General features: G+C 36.5%; 1 protein-coding gene and 2 long non-coding RNA genes across 7 annotated transcripts in view; 2 read left to right on the forward strand and 1 right to left on the reverse strand.

The window, feature by feature from the left end:
- The first annotated feature begins 632 nt into the window (after positions 1 to 632).
- LOC106292408 lies at positions 633 to 1643 on the forward strand. Its single transcript, XR_001260186.1, has 5 exons — positions 633 to 754; positions 840 to 897; positions 994 to 1056; positions 1188 to 1237; positions 1326 to 1643. It is a non-coding gene; the product is annotated as an uncharacterized LOC106292408 (long non-coding RNA).
- Positions 1644 to 2816: 1173 nt separating this feature from the next.
- On the forward strand, positions 2817 to 7324 carry LOC106308019. 5 transcript variants are annotated; one of them, XR_001263481.1, is made up of 11 exons: positions 2818 to 3194; positions 3636 to 3824; positions 3955 to 4022; positions 4784 to 4927; positions 5119 to 5331; positions 5596 to 5701; positions 5774 to 5943; positions 6041 to 6428; positions 6533 to 6644; positions 6725 to 6770; positions 7075 to 7324. It is a non-coding gene; the product is annotated as an uncharacterized LOC106308019 (long non-coding RNA). The 5 variants fall into 5 exon arrangements; XR_001263490.1 differs by lacking the exon at positions 2818 to 3194 and adding an exon at positions 3211 to 3521; XR_001263475.1 differs by having other exon boundaries at positions 2817 to 3194; positions 3636 to 4022.
- Positions 7325 to 9279: 1955 nt separating this feature from the next.
- The window catches only part of LOC106329062 (carotenoid cleavage dioxygenase 8, chloroplastic-like), a 5108-nt gene continuing 781 nt past the window's right edge, over positions 9280 to 13606 (reverse strand). Inside the window, exon 2 of the mRNA XM_013767641.1 lies at positions 9280 to 9601. Coding sequence (XP_013623095.1) covers positions 9280 to 9601 — 322 coding nt within the window. The remainder of the gene's footprint in view (positions 9602 to 13606) is intronic.

Here is a 13606-nt window from a genome sequence, read left to right on the forward strand (position 1 = left end):
CCGACGACCGGGGAAGATGAAGATCAAGACATAGTGAACCGCCGCTGGGATTGAGAGTTTTAAGCAGGAGAATTTTAATATCAGTAGATGAGATGTGGTTCAACATCCCTATGTGGTTGTATGTACTTTCAACTATTTATATTGGTTTATGCGTCAGTTATGAGACGTTTGAGATGAAGACGTAATGATTGCAATCATAATTGGGAGGGAGAAGAGAATCAATTACTTTACATTTATGTAGAAGAACTTAGATTTCAACGCCTCTGAATATGAACGGTTAAAGAGAATACACTGCATCGGCCGATGAGAGAAAGAGAAAGACGTAAAGTCGAGGATTTGGATGGACGGTATGTTAGATATATTGTAGGCCCCACAATAAAGAGGGGACTGATGAAGTGGACCCCTTTAGGAGTGATCAAAAACTCAGACATTATATTATAGATTTAACGATATAAATTTTGTGTCCAAATCGGTTTGTTAGCATGCTGGTTAATAACATGTACCGATTTTCAAATAATTGATTGAAAGGAATATATTTCACGATAGCTTATGAAAATAAACTCAAATAATAGGCCCAACTCGATTGTAATGGGACTCTAAATAGAAGGCCCAAAATGATTGCAATGGGACATAAATAACAAATTAACAACACGAAGATCCTCCTCCAATCTTAAAAAAAAAAAAACCCTAGAGACTCTCAATTCCCAATTGTTCGACGAGAATGTTGCGTTTCCTGGGAAACACCTTGGTTAAGGTAATCCGATAAATCTTGTCTCTCTTGCTGTGTTTTGATCTTTGTCTCTGTTCAGTGGCTGAATTAAATTGAACAAATATGCAAGTCTTGTGGCAAGGGGAGGCTGCAGTATCGTGACTTTTCATCCGTGAGTGAGAAAAAAGGTATCTCATTCATTGGCATATCAAAAATCTCTCCTTGAGTCAATTTTTTTTTTTTGTTTCTTAATTTTCGTTGGAATCAACTTTTTTGTTTGTTAGCTGTCTCGAAATTTTATGGATACTGCTTCGGAGGGGCTTTTTTTGGTGCTGGATTCCTGCTCGGTATGTGGTTTCCAAGCCTTTTTTTTTTTTTTTTTTTTTGGTTTTTTTTTTTTTTTTTTTTTTTTCTTTATTTTGTTTTCACTAGAAACAATCTTCTTCATAAAACCCTGTTTGTTTGGTTTCTTCTTCAGCTTGTGTGACAACAAGCCCCGTCTCAAAGGGACTTCGGAAAATTGAACAGGTAAATAGCGTGGTTAAACTGTTAAAAGTCTTTTACTTCTTTCTTTCTAATCTTTCCTATATAATTCTTCTTCTCGTTTTTTTGTCAGGTTTACATTGACGATTTGCCAAATGCGGATAAAATAGACGCCAGGGTGGCCGAGTTGATTACCTTGAGAGAGGAATTAGTGAAGTGATTGTATTTGGTTGTGTCTGCTTGTTTCTGTTATGTCTGCCAATCTTCTTGGCTTTTGTCTTTAAATCTTAAATCTTATTTAAAGATCCAGACTTCTTTAACCAATGAAGTGGTGGTATTTGGTTGTGTCTGCTATGTCTTTGTTTTGTAAACATATATATATATATATGTCTTTGTGTTGTGATCTTAATATCACTGTAATAACACTACTACTTCATAGCTTGTCTTTAAATCTTAAATCTTAGTTAAAGATCCAGAGTTCGATCAGTGATTGCTGCATTCACGTTAGCTAGCTAGGCTATCAGATACATTCAAGAATACAATCCCCTCCCCCCAATCGAAAGGCACATTTTTCCACAAAAACAACAAAATCATGTTTTTCTGCCAAAAGAATAAAATCACGTTTTCCGGCCAAACCGTAAATAAAGTTTTCTCGCCAAAAGCATAAAAATATTTTTCCCCGCCAAAACCGTAAAATCATGTTTTTCGCCAAAATCGTAAAATCTTGTTTTTCCCGCCAAGACTATAAAATCACATTTTCCCGCCAAAACCATAAAATCATGTTATCTGCTAAAACCATTAAATCTTGTTTTTGTTTTCCCGCTCAAACAGTAAACCATTTTTTTCGTCAAGACCATAAAATCATATTTTTCCGCCTAAACAAGAAAATCATGTATTCCCGCTAAAACCGTTAAATCACCTTTTCTCCCCAAAACCAGAAAATCATGTTTTCTCTCCAAAATCGTAAAATCATGTTTTTCGCCAAAACAATAAAATCATGTTTTCCCGACAATGCCGTAAAATCACGTTTTCTCGCCAAAACAGTAAAAACATATTTTCCCGCCAAAACTGTAAAATACGTTTTTTCACCAAAACCGAAAATCATATTTTCCCGCCATGACCGTAAAATCATGTTTTCTCGCCAAAACCGTAAAAAAATATGTTTTCCCGCCAATACTACAAAATCATGTTTTCCCGCCAAAATCGTAAAATCACATTTTCTCGCCAAACCACAAAATCATGTTTTCTGCCAAAATCACAAAATAAATTTTCCCGCCTGATACACCCTAAATTAGGGAATGATCACTCAATCGGACTTAAGGGATATGAACTCGCCAAAAGAGAGAATTGATGGATTGAACGGTGACACAAAAGAGGCGGAAAGTCTCTTGATACTACCAAACTTCAGTTGTTGCTTGATATGACGCACAAGTCCAACAAAAAAAGAGTTTCTATATGTTGCTTGATATGATGCCCAAGTCCAACGAAACAGAGAAATTCACACCAAGAAACAAGAAGTGTTCTACGAAAAACAAAGGAGATAAACTCAATAAAAGAGGAAAAAAGGTTCATTTATTTCGTGAATGAAATCTGCAAAGTCCATGGAACTAGCTTAGTCTTTTTTGCAAACATTGATTCCGAGCAGAGATGATGGACACAGAGGCTAGCCATCACAAGCTCTCCCACAGAAGCTCTTCGATCGAAGGAGGCGATTGCAGTGGAAGGGGATTATCCAAGGAAGCGAAAGCAGTGGAAGACCTAGTCTTCTTTTCTCATTAAGAGCTCCAAGACCTGTCTTCTCCATCAAAGATCCTTTATGTGCCTTTTGAAGAGGTTTTGGTATAAATTGTATCGATTTGGAGTATTTCACTTGACGTTTCAATTAGAAGACGACGGCCCAAGTGCCTTGAAGCCGACGGCTGTATCTGAAGATCAGACGGTCGCCGAGGAGACATACACGGGTAATTGCATGCTATCTCCGGTTGATTCTGGGGAATGGAAGGTAAGAGCTATTCTGTATCGGTCTTAATTGCACGCTAATTGTACTTGTTTGATTAGCCCCGTTAATTATGCATTGCGTTAAGGTCTTGTGTGTTCTGTGCATTGCAATTTGCATCAAATGTGAGTTCAAAATGGATGATAGAAAGTAAAGTTTTTGGCTTCTAAGTGTTTGGAGTATATCTGGTTCGATATAATTGTTGAAGTGATCAAAGTTATGTGGATTGAGTTCGTATCTGTTGACATTAGATGTTCAATGCTTTTGGTTTTGAGTCGTATATGTGTAGTTGGTGTTATTCTAAGCTCTCCGGTTGATTCTGGGGAATGGAAGGTAAGTTTGTATATGCTGAGAAGTTTAACGGTTATGTAAGTTCTTTGTGTGTTTATGAGAACATGGTTTTGCGGTGATCTCTCTTTCCATCTTTGTTTGTGTTTGTATATGCAGAACATGGAGGGTAGAGCTATCAGAGTAAATGTAGCGGAGGAGCGCCCAAGGCGATTTTAAGACTCATATCTCTTTCTACCCTTACTTACTCTCCTTATATCTCTTGCGTTTTCGTTTAGACGAGATTCTTACACTCTTTGGAGAATTTTGTTTGTTTGTTTGGATTCTGAATGCGAAGCTTCTTCTAAAGTAATTTATATGTCATTTGATAGAAGAGCTTCTGTGGGAGAGCTTGTGATGGCTAGCCTCTGTGTCCATCATCTCTGCCTCGGAATCAATGTTTGCAAAAAAGACTAAGCTAGTTCCATGGACTTTGCAGATTTCATTCCTGGAAAAAAATGGAGGAACCGGAGGGGGGAAGACGACGAAGGATGACAAAGACAAAAGGTGTAGCCCCCAAGTTTATGATTTTTTCTTTTGTTTAAATTAAATTTATGAAAAAATATATTTTTGTTTTGATATGGGTGCTAAGACCATGATTAACCCGAGGTTCTTATAGTGGGGTTCTTAGAGGAAGTTAAGACATTGTTTCTTAACTTTTAATTAAAAAGCTAAGAACCGGTTTTTAAAATCCTTATTTAAGAACCGGTTCTTAGTTTTTTTAGTTAAATGTTAAGAAACAGTTTCTTAATTTTCGCTAAGAACTTCATCCTAATAACTCCGGGTTAATCATGCTCTAAGTGGTGGTTGGGTTAGTAATTATCAAAATTCATTCAGACGTTAAAAAAAAAGTCTTTATTCACTTTGGACCCATGTTTTTTTTTTTTTTTGAGCAACAGGACCCATGTTTTCTATTTAAAAATATATAAATAATAAATAGTATTTTAATAAAGAGAAAAAGAAGAATTTTTCAAGAGAGAAAGGGGTATATGGAGTTAATCTCCAATTTAGGTATAAACGCACAAGTAAGCTTCTCTTGTGGCAGTACTTTCATGTAAGTACTCAGGCCAGTAGACAGCTAGGTGAGGTTAAAATCCTCCAGCCACCTTTGCCAATAGTGGTTGGTTAAATAATTGAATATCTCTTAGACCTAGGCCTCCTGATGCTTTGGGTTTAGTTATTTTTCCCATGCCACCCAACACATCTTCTTCTTATCTGATGAATTGTCCCACCAAAATTGAGTAAGCGTGGATTGAATTCTTTTACAGAGGCTCACAGGCAGCTGGAAACATGACATGGAATATGTGGGAATCGCTGTGAGGACCGCCTTGAGTATGGTGAGCTTGCCTGCTCTCAATAGGAAGCGTGTTGACCAGCTTGAAGCTCTCTGTCTGATTATGTCCACTATCGAGGTAAATAAATCTTTTTTTCTTTTCCCAAAATGCTCTGGTAGGCCTAGATATTTTCCCACACCTCCTTCTTTTTGAATTCCCAAAATCCCTTTTGCTGAGTCCTTTACTTCCTGAGGGGTCTTTACTGAGAAAGTTATAAAAGATTTTGAGATGTTAACCTTTTTTCCTGAGACTTTCTCGTACTTTTGTAGGATTTGGACAAGGGAGTGGTAAATTTCCACAGAAGATTCGTAGAACATCATCGTGTCGTCTGCAAAGAGGAGATGGTTAACACGGGGGCTGCCTCTAGCCACCCATATTCCTATCAAAGATCCTTCCAGTTCAGCGCTGCAGAGGCCCGAGAGGACTTCCACACACATGATAAAGAGATAGGGGGAAATCGGATCACCTTGTCTGATACCACGGTGAGGTTTCACTCTCCCGTAGATGGAGTCATTAATTAGGAAAGAGTAGGACACTGTGTGTGCATTGCATCACCCAATTTATCCATCTGTCTTGTAAACCAAGTCTAGACATTACTTGTGATATGAAGTCCCATTCTACATGGTCGTAGGCTTTTGACATATCCATTTTGACCGCCATAGAACAATGTTTTTGCGCTTGAGATGTCTTGAGATATTGCAATACTTCATGCGTGATTAACACATTATTTGTTGTTGCTCTTCCAGGGATAAACGCAGACTGGTTCTCGGAGATGATCGAGGAGAACCGGCTTTAGTCGCAAGGACAGCATCTTTGAGATGATTTTATAATACACGTTGCAGAGAGCAATGGGTCGGTATTCTTCCACTTTCTTAGCGCTTTGAATATTTGGAATCAGTCTAATGTGTGTTTCATTTAACGTAGGAGACAAGATCTCCGTAGAGAAGAAACTTTGTATTTCATTGATGATTGACTGGTCTATGGTCTCCCAGTTTGAGTGGAAAAAGCTCGCCGAGAAGCCATCAGGTTCCGGTGCTTTGTCTGCGTGGATAGCAAACATAGCTTCTTTTATCTCTGTTGGTGTCAGGTCCCTGGTGAGTTGTTCATTCCATTCCTGAGATACACATGGCTTGAGAGCTTTTGAGATTATATCATCCGAGATAGCTTCATTTGGATCTTTTTGAGTTGCAGTGAACAGCTTGTCGTAGTAGGCGCAAACTAGTGCTGAAATCTGTTCATCTTCAAAGAAAGGCACCACGTCTTCATTCTCTAGGACAATGAGTCTATTTCTAGCTTTTCTAGCCTTTGTTACTGCATGGAAGTACCCTGAATTGGAATCTCCTAATGTCAGCTATAATTGGCGACTCCTCTGTTTCCAATAGGCTTCTTCAGATTGATACACCTTTAGGAGATTTTTATTTATTTCCTGAATTCTGTCTTTATTTGGAGAATCCTCCGTCATTTGGTTCTCAAGTTCCTCACGAAGATCCTCCATGATTTTTCTGCTATTCTCGTGGAACAGTTTACACCATTTACAAATTGCTTTTCGACAGAGCGAGAGCCTTTCCTCTACGCCAAGGTACGAACAGTTTGACTAGATTTCTGCAACCAAACCTTTAATCTCTCTACTATCTTTGAGTCGTCTATCATAACGGAAGAGATTATGGCCTTTCTTCTTTGTAGTGTCCAGGAAAAGAGATCAGTGGACGGTGATCAGAGCCCTCAAATTTGAGATATTGGCAACGGCATGAGGGGAAGAGATCTGTCCACTCCGGATTGCTGAGTGCTCTATCAAGTCTTAGTCTTTTACCTGCAAAGAATCGTTATTGAAGTTTTCTAAAAGGTCATTCATTTACAAACTGTTTATATTTGCAGCCAAAAATGAAGAGAGGAGCCACAATTTCATCAGTGGTTCATTCCGGTTAGTTACGCTAGTTTACTCCTTGTAATGTGCTTGTGGTTGTTCTGCAAAGCTTTGCTTTATGTCTGTTAAGATATTGCTTTCGAGGAAATCCTATGAAAAGGTTCCCAAATTCTTGTGAAAACTCACGGTAGCATCTTCATTGAGATATAGCTAAAGTTGATTTATTTTTGACGTTTGTATCCTCTGGTTTCTTCTCGTTGATTGTCAAAGAGAGAGAGAGTCCTTTCGTTATTATCTCTCTTTTACTCTTCAAAACCAATTTCCATGAAATTGAAAGATGATAATATTTGCTGATGGATAGGTGGAAACAACGAACCAGAAGCAGCTCCTAAACATGGGCAGGTGGTGGTATCTGATTCAAAGGGTGGCGATAGCTGTGGCTCCTCATCTGCGCCAGTGTAAGAATGTTTTATCTGCAGAGAAGAGAAGAGAAGAGAAGAGAAGTGGCTGAGATTTCTCATCATTGTGTTGTAATTTGTTGTGAGCTTAGAATGATGTAAATACTAATTAAATTGCAATTTTAAGTACTTTATCCACCACAGCTTTACTTTTATTTGGTTTCATATTACATATATAAAAATACTTATTTTTGGGTTCATCCTTTACGTTCACCCACCAATAGAATTGTGTTATTTCATATTCGATGTTTTTTATAAAAAGAAACAAAATATTGCCAAGTTATATTATGTTTTTAAAATAAAAGGTAAAAAAAAAAAAAAAAAATATTAGTAATTACAAAAAAATATCTCTAACCAGCAAAACACTAAACCCACTACAAAAAGAGATGGTTTAACATCACTTATTTTAAATATTTGCATTACTTATAAATGATGTAAAGTAATTTTGTATCACTTATTTAAATGACTCTTAAAGTGGTGATGCAAATAATTTGTATCATTTCAATAATAATTGATGTAAAAATATTGATTATTTGCATCACTTATTGTAAATGATATCAATATGTATCAAATCTAAAAAATAATATTAACATTTATGTCAACTTTATAAATGATGTTAGTTTCGTGTCGATTAAAATAACTGATTTTAATTTCTGTATAATTTATCAATAAATAAAATAAAATTAATATAATTTCGAAATTTATTTAATAGTTATATAATTACAATCATCGATTGAAAATATTTGTATTTCTACATTTGATGTCAAACTTATGTCAGTAAATAAATCAAGTAAATATTTTCTATAAAATATTTCTTATAATTTTCCATTTACAATACAATCTCAAGAACAAGGAAAATCAAGAGAATGAAAGAAATATGATTCAAAGAACAAACATAGATCGTAAAACAAATTAAAAAAAAAACTCTTCTTCTCTATTTTTTATCTTCAATCTTCATTGGTAATGTGAAGCTGAATCGATTTAGCATTCAAGTTAACGAGATCCATGAAGAATTTATCTTCAACTGCTTTTCCCAAAAACTTCTACTCCTTTTTTCAGAATATTCTTCATTTGCCACGGAAGAGAATGATATCTAATATAGAAAAGGATCCATAAACATAAATTGAATTAGAAAGTAAAATATAATTTTCCAACAAGTGAAGTAGAAGAAGAACGAAATAAAAATATTACCTTTCCAGAAAATTTTCAACAGATTCGTGTGCCTTGGAGATCCTAGTTTCTTTTCATACGTATGCCTAAGAAGAAATATGATGATCATCATCATTCATAATTAACAAAAGTGCTTGATTCTTGTTGATTTTCTTAGAAATCAAATAGTCTATAGAACACTAAATCATAAACTGAGAAGTGTTCGTACGTTGGGAGTATCAAAAATTGCAGCTACTAAATACCACAACAACACACCCACCATGTCAAATGCTCTCCCCATACAAGACGTCCACAAGAGCAACAAAAAAGCACAAACTCATGCTCTAAATATTCAAGTTTCGGTAAATCAACTTCATCAATACAAACACAAAGAGAACAAACATCACTTTCTTCTTCAGCGATCCACAAAATGCAACCACTACGTAGACAACCCCGCGCTTGATGATGTGACAAGCACTTCAGATAATTTGTTAAATTTATCAATTATTTTACATCAAAATAGTTGAAATCAAATAGATTTCTGAACATTACTAAAGTTAATAACCGTGAGTACATTTTTCTGACCATACAATATACAATTTCCAATGTAAAAAAACATAACTAATCATGAGTTTTAACCATTTTGAATTCATTGCAAAAACAATGAATATAAAAAAATAAATTTAGATTTTTTATTATTTGGTAACTTATGATAAATTCTAATGTACATTTACAAATACAAATGTTAAGTTATAAATACTAAAACTACCGACGAAAACCCGGGCAGTCCCTAGTATCAATAACTTTTAAACGTTCTAATATATGGAGGTTTCTCTCCAATAATAGCCCTTTGATCTCACTCTAAAGTCTAAACTCTGGCTAAAGATAAAGAGATCCTTAGCTAAATCTTGAAACAACATTGCATTAACTATAATCTATGCATCAGATGTGTCCTATTATTATCGTGACTGATTAAGAAAGCATGAACACTTATACCTCAAAGGCATTTTCGGTATCAAAACATAATTTTCCGTCACCCCAAACGAGTGAACCCACCCGGGTCCCCACGACCCGGACCGACACTTAACCCGAGCCATAACCTCCCTTTTATTCGACCCTGCCTCCATCCTCATCACCAGGTAGTCAGGCTTAACAAGATCAGGTATCAACGTCCACATCTCCGTCTCCGTCACGATCGGATGCGCCGAGTGGATCATGTGATCACACAAACGGTCGTCGTATTTGAACTTCCCTATCGTCTCTAACGTACAAGAATCGATCCTTTTTGAGCCAGGATCACTCCCGTGTTGGCGTTGTCAGTTAAAGATGTTCGGCCTAATTATTAAGCCTAATGGCTCAAATAATATATGGCAAAATGTGAAAATGAAATGGGCTTACGGGTTCCTATAAAAAGCCTTGTTGGCTTTAATGAAATGAAGTTAACAACATTCCACATCGGTTGGGAGAGTTGATTTTGAGGAGTATATATATGTCTTCATGACATGAGAGGTTAAACGGCTCAGGGGAAGAGAGAGCCTCCCACGCGCGCGCCGCCGCCGCCCGACTCGGCTCGGCGTGGGCTTGGGCTTGGATCTTGGGTCTTGGGTTTTGGGTCTTGGGTCTTGGGTTTTGGGTCTTGAGTCTTGAGTTTTGGGTCTTGGGTCTTGGGTCTTGGTGGAGGGCCTCTGACCCAATAAGACTATTCTTTTTGGACCAAGTTAAGCTCAAAGTTTTGTCATTTAATTCCCGAAAAACGGCATGCATTTTATTTTAAACAACACGTAGTTCGTTTAAAAACAACACGCTGTCTCTCTTCTTGACGATAAGTTTAAACGAGAAAAGATCTTGCGGAGGAAGTTTCGTAACGCCTCGCCTTCGAGATCCTTGCGAGATTTCCGCTAACGTGCGCACGTGCTGCATCAGTTGCGGAAAGTGGCTCGTCTTCTCCCCTTTTATAAACTCGTCTCCTCCTTCATTTCTGATAACGTTTTTTCACAACCAAAACCAGCAAATCCTATAGCGTAAGTCTAGAGAGTGTTTCGTAGAATATTAGTTCGTTAGAGGTTCTTCACGAGTGCCGCGTGATAACCTATCATGGGTTTATCCTGGGACTCCTATTCGTACAGATTCGTCACACTAACGGAGCAAATATTAAGAGTTAAGGAAATAGATTCGTCTCGACTTCATGGTTTCATTTCCGTTACGGTTTTGAATCGTCTATATATTTTCCTTAACGTCGTTTATATTATATCGTTTCATTTGATCCAGTTTTCCAGGTTCTACAATCTTAACTCTTATTTCACTTTCCATCTAAAGTGTTTGATCGGATTGAAGAACGATCTATAAAAACGGGCTTTGGAACCCTGTTTGCGATTTGCTTTCTAGCACTTCCGCGAAACGTTTGTAATTTATCTCATAAACGGTTTGCGTCTTGCTTTGTAGCACTACCGAAAAACGTTTATTCATATACGATTCATACAAACCTGTTATGGTTTCATTCAAACGATGTTTGCGATTTGCTATATGCTTATCCGCGAAACGTTTCTATGTTCTTTTGAAAACGAGTTTGCGATTTTCTTTATAGCCCTTCCGCGAAACGTTTCTTATTTGTTTCATAACGCTTTGCGGATTACTTTCTAACATTATCGCGAAACGTTTTTGATACATTATCAAAATGTTATCTACACGAAACATTCAAAGTCTATACAAAACGATTTTTGCGAACGCTTTTAAGCGAGTTTGCAAAACGGGTTTCTCGAGACTTATATCGATATGATTTGGTTCAAACACCAAAAACGAAAATTGATTTTAGACTATTATTTTTTGCTTTAAAATAATATGTTATTTGTTGATTGGAGTAGTAATCCGTCTTCATGTTTTCTCTACAGAAAAATGACGAACGATAACAACACCCCTATTGACACCACTGATGTCACAACAACTCCACTCAACGTTGCAGCCACTGATGCAACTGTGACAACCGTTGGAAACATCACAGCGTCAACCGCTGCAGCAACAACAAGCACTATCCTCCCTGCGGAAAATGCTGCTGATGAAACCACTCGACGGAGTCTATTCGGTACTGGTCTTTATCAGACGGGTACAGTTTCAGCAACTACAAGTGGTCCGGTGGCAGTTCAAACTCCTCCGGCTGTCCTTAGTGTGTTCACTCAAGGACTGATGCTAGACAAGTTTGATGGCAAAGGCTTCAAAACGTGGCAGAAGAAGATGATGTTTTTTCTGACAACGATGAAGCTGGACAAGTTCATCCAGGAGGACAAGCCCCTTATTCCTTACGGGATTGATGATGTTCACAGTCTCGCAACTTTTGACATATGGGTGAATTCAAACTTCATCTGCGAAGGTTACATTTTGGGTCATCTGATTGATCCATTGTACCGTGTCTACTGTGAGAGCGAAAGAGCTATGGAGATTACTGGACAAGAAGTACAGAGGTGAGGACGCTGGCTGCCAGAAGTATGTGGTCTCAAAGTTCCACGACTTCAAAATGGTGGATTCAAAACCCATCATTGATCAGGTGGAAGCGCTTCAGCTCATTTTCCATGAAATCGCTGCTGAAGGAATGTCCATCTGCGAGACATTCCTTCATTGAAAAGCTTCCTCTAAGCTATGCGGATTTCAAGAACTACTTGAAGCACAAAAAGAAGAAGATGGGGCTCGAGGAGCTCATCATGAGGCTTCAGATGGAATCCAGAAACCGAATTGCTGACAATGTCACTGCTAAGGAGCACAGTGTCAACATGGCTGAGCACAAAGGCAAAGGAAAGGCACACGCCCATTCTCCTGCCAAGCCTTCCAAAACTGCTGCAGCCCTGAAGTCTTATGGAAAAAACTTCAAGAACAAAGGCTTATACAATCTAATTTTACAGGTGTTATTTTTATTACATTCATAAATGTGTGACCTAAGACGTTTGTTTTTGTATAATCTAAATTCTTAAACTATTTACAAATGAAATTCCAAAAGAGAATTTTATTTTATAAAAAAATATTAACGAATTAATGCTATTAGTATTATAGGTTTTTGGAATCCAAACTATACAAAAGTAAGAAACATAATATATTTATATTAATAAGATATATACATATATATTTTGTGTTTTTTTATTTTTACTAATTATGATATTCTCATAGAACATATTAATTTAATATTATTGATTTAAATGCATTTTGATATTTTTATGTAGTCTGTGAAATCTCAGGTTGACAATTGTACTGTTTACTAGGTTTACCAAATGTAAGCCCATATTTTATTTTATTCGGAACTGTGAGTCTGTGATGTTTTATTACAACTTTGATCCTTATCTCTAACTCTTATTCCCAAACAGAATTGTTGAGTTTATTAATATTGTCTACTCTAGAATCATATTAAAAGGAAGACCATTCAACTACTTGCGACGTCTTTCATATATACGCCACTTACTAAAGCGAGGTACATTTCAGTCATATAATACTTGATTACCCAATTAGATTTTTGTTTCAGTAAGATATATTGTGTTCTTACAGATGTGTTGATAACAGACGATTCTTCTCATAGCTGAAGTTACAAAAGGAGAAGATATTTCAAAATAAAGCTAAGTATTTATATCCAGAAAATAGATTATGTTTCTTATTGTAGAGTTATTTGTTTTCAGACAAAATAAAATACTTTACATGTAATTTAGGCTCTAATTTTTCAGAAGCTAATTTTAATTTGTATAAATAAAATACAACAAAGTCTGTTAAGATAAGTAGATCTCAAGTCTATCTTTATAAAGTTTGTATAATATATTGTTTAATTAACGTTGTAAAATTATGACTTGTTCTTTACTGACCATATGTTTATGTTCGTAAAACTAGTTAAAGACATAACTTCAAACTAATTTGTTCTTGTTTTGTAAAACAGGATCGCCATACCTTTTCGGAAACTATTAAGTTTTGGTTCTGTTTTAAAAAGAATCTCTTTTCAACTAACAACTGAGAAAATAATCTTAACATGTACTCATTAGCTCTCCTTTTGCTTTTTCTGTGCTTATGGTTGTGAACAGAGAGATGAAATCGTGTGTTCTGTTCTTATTCATTCTGAATCAAAGTGTTCCCTTATATAGGGGATACAAGGGATGAGTAAAATGGAAAGTATCCAAATCATAATCCTAGAGTAAAAAGGAAAACCTCCTAATAGATAAACATGAAACATAAATGGAAACGTTATCCTAAAGAGGCGGCCGACTCTCTCTCCCCTTTGGGCCGCGGTCTCTCTCTCTCTCTATGGGCCTCGGTCTTGGCCTT

The sequence above is a fragment of the Brassica oleracea genome, chromosome C1 (assembly GCF_000695525.1).
Source record: "Brassica oleracea var. oleracea cultivar TO1000 chromosome C1, BOL, whole genome shotgun sequence".
Taxonomy (NCBI): domain Eukaryota; kingdom Viridiplantae; phylum Streptophyta; class Magnoliopsida; order Brassicales; family Brassicaceae; genus Brassica; species Brassica oleracea.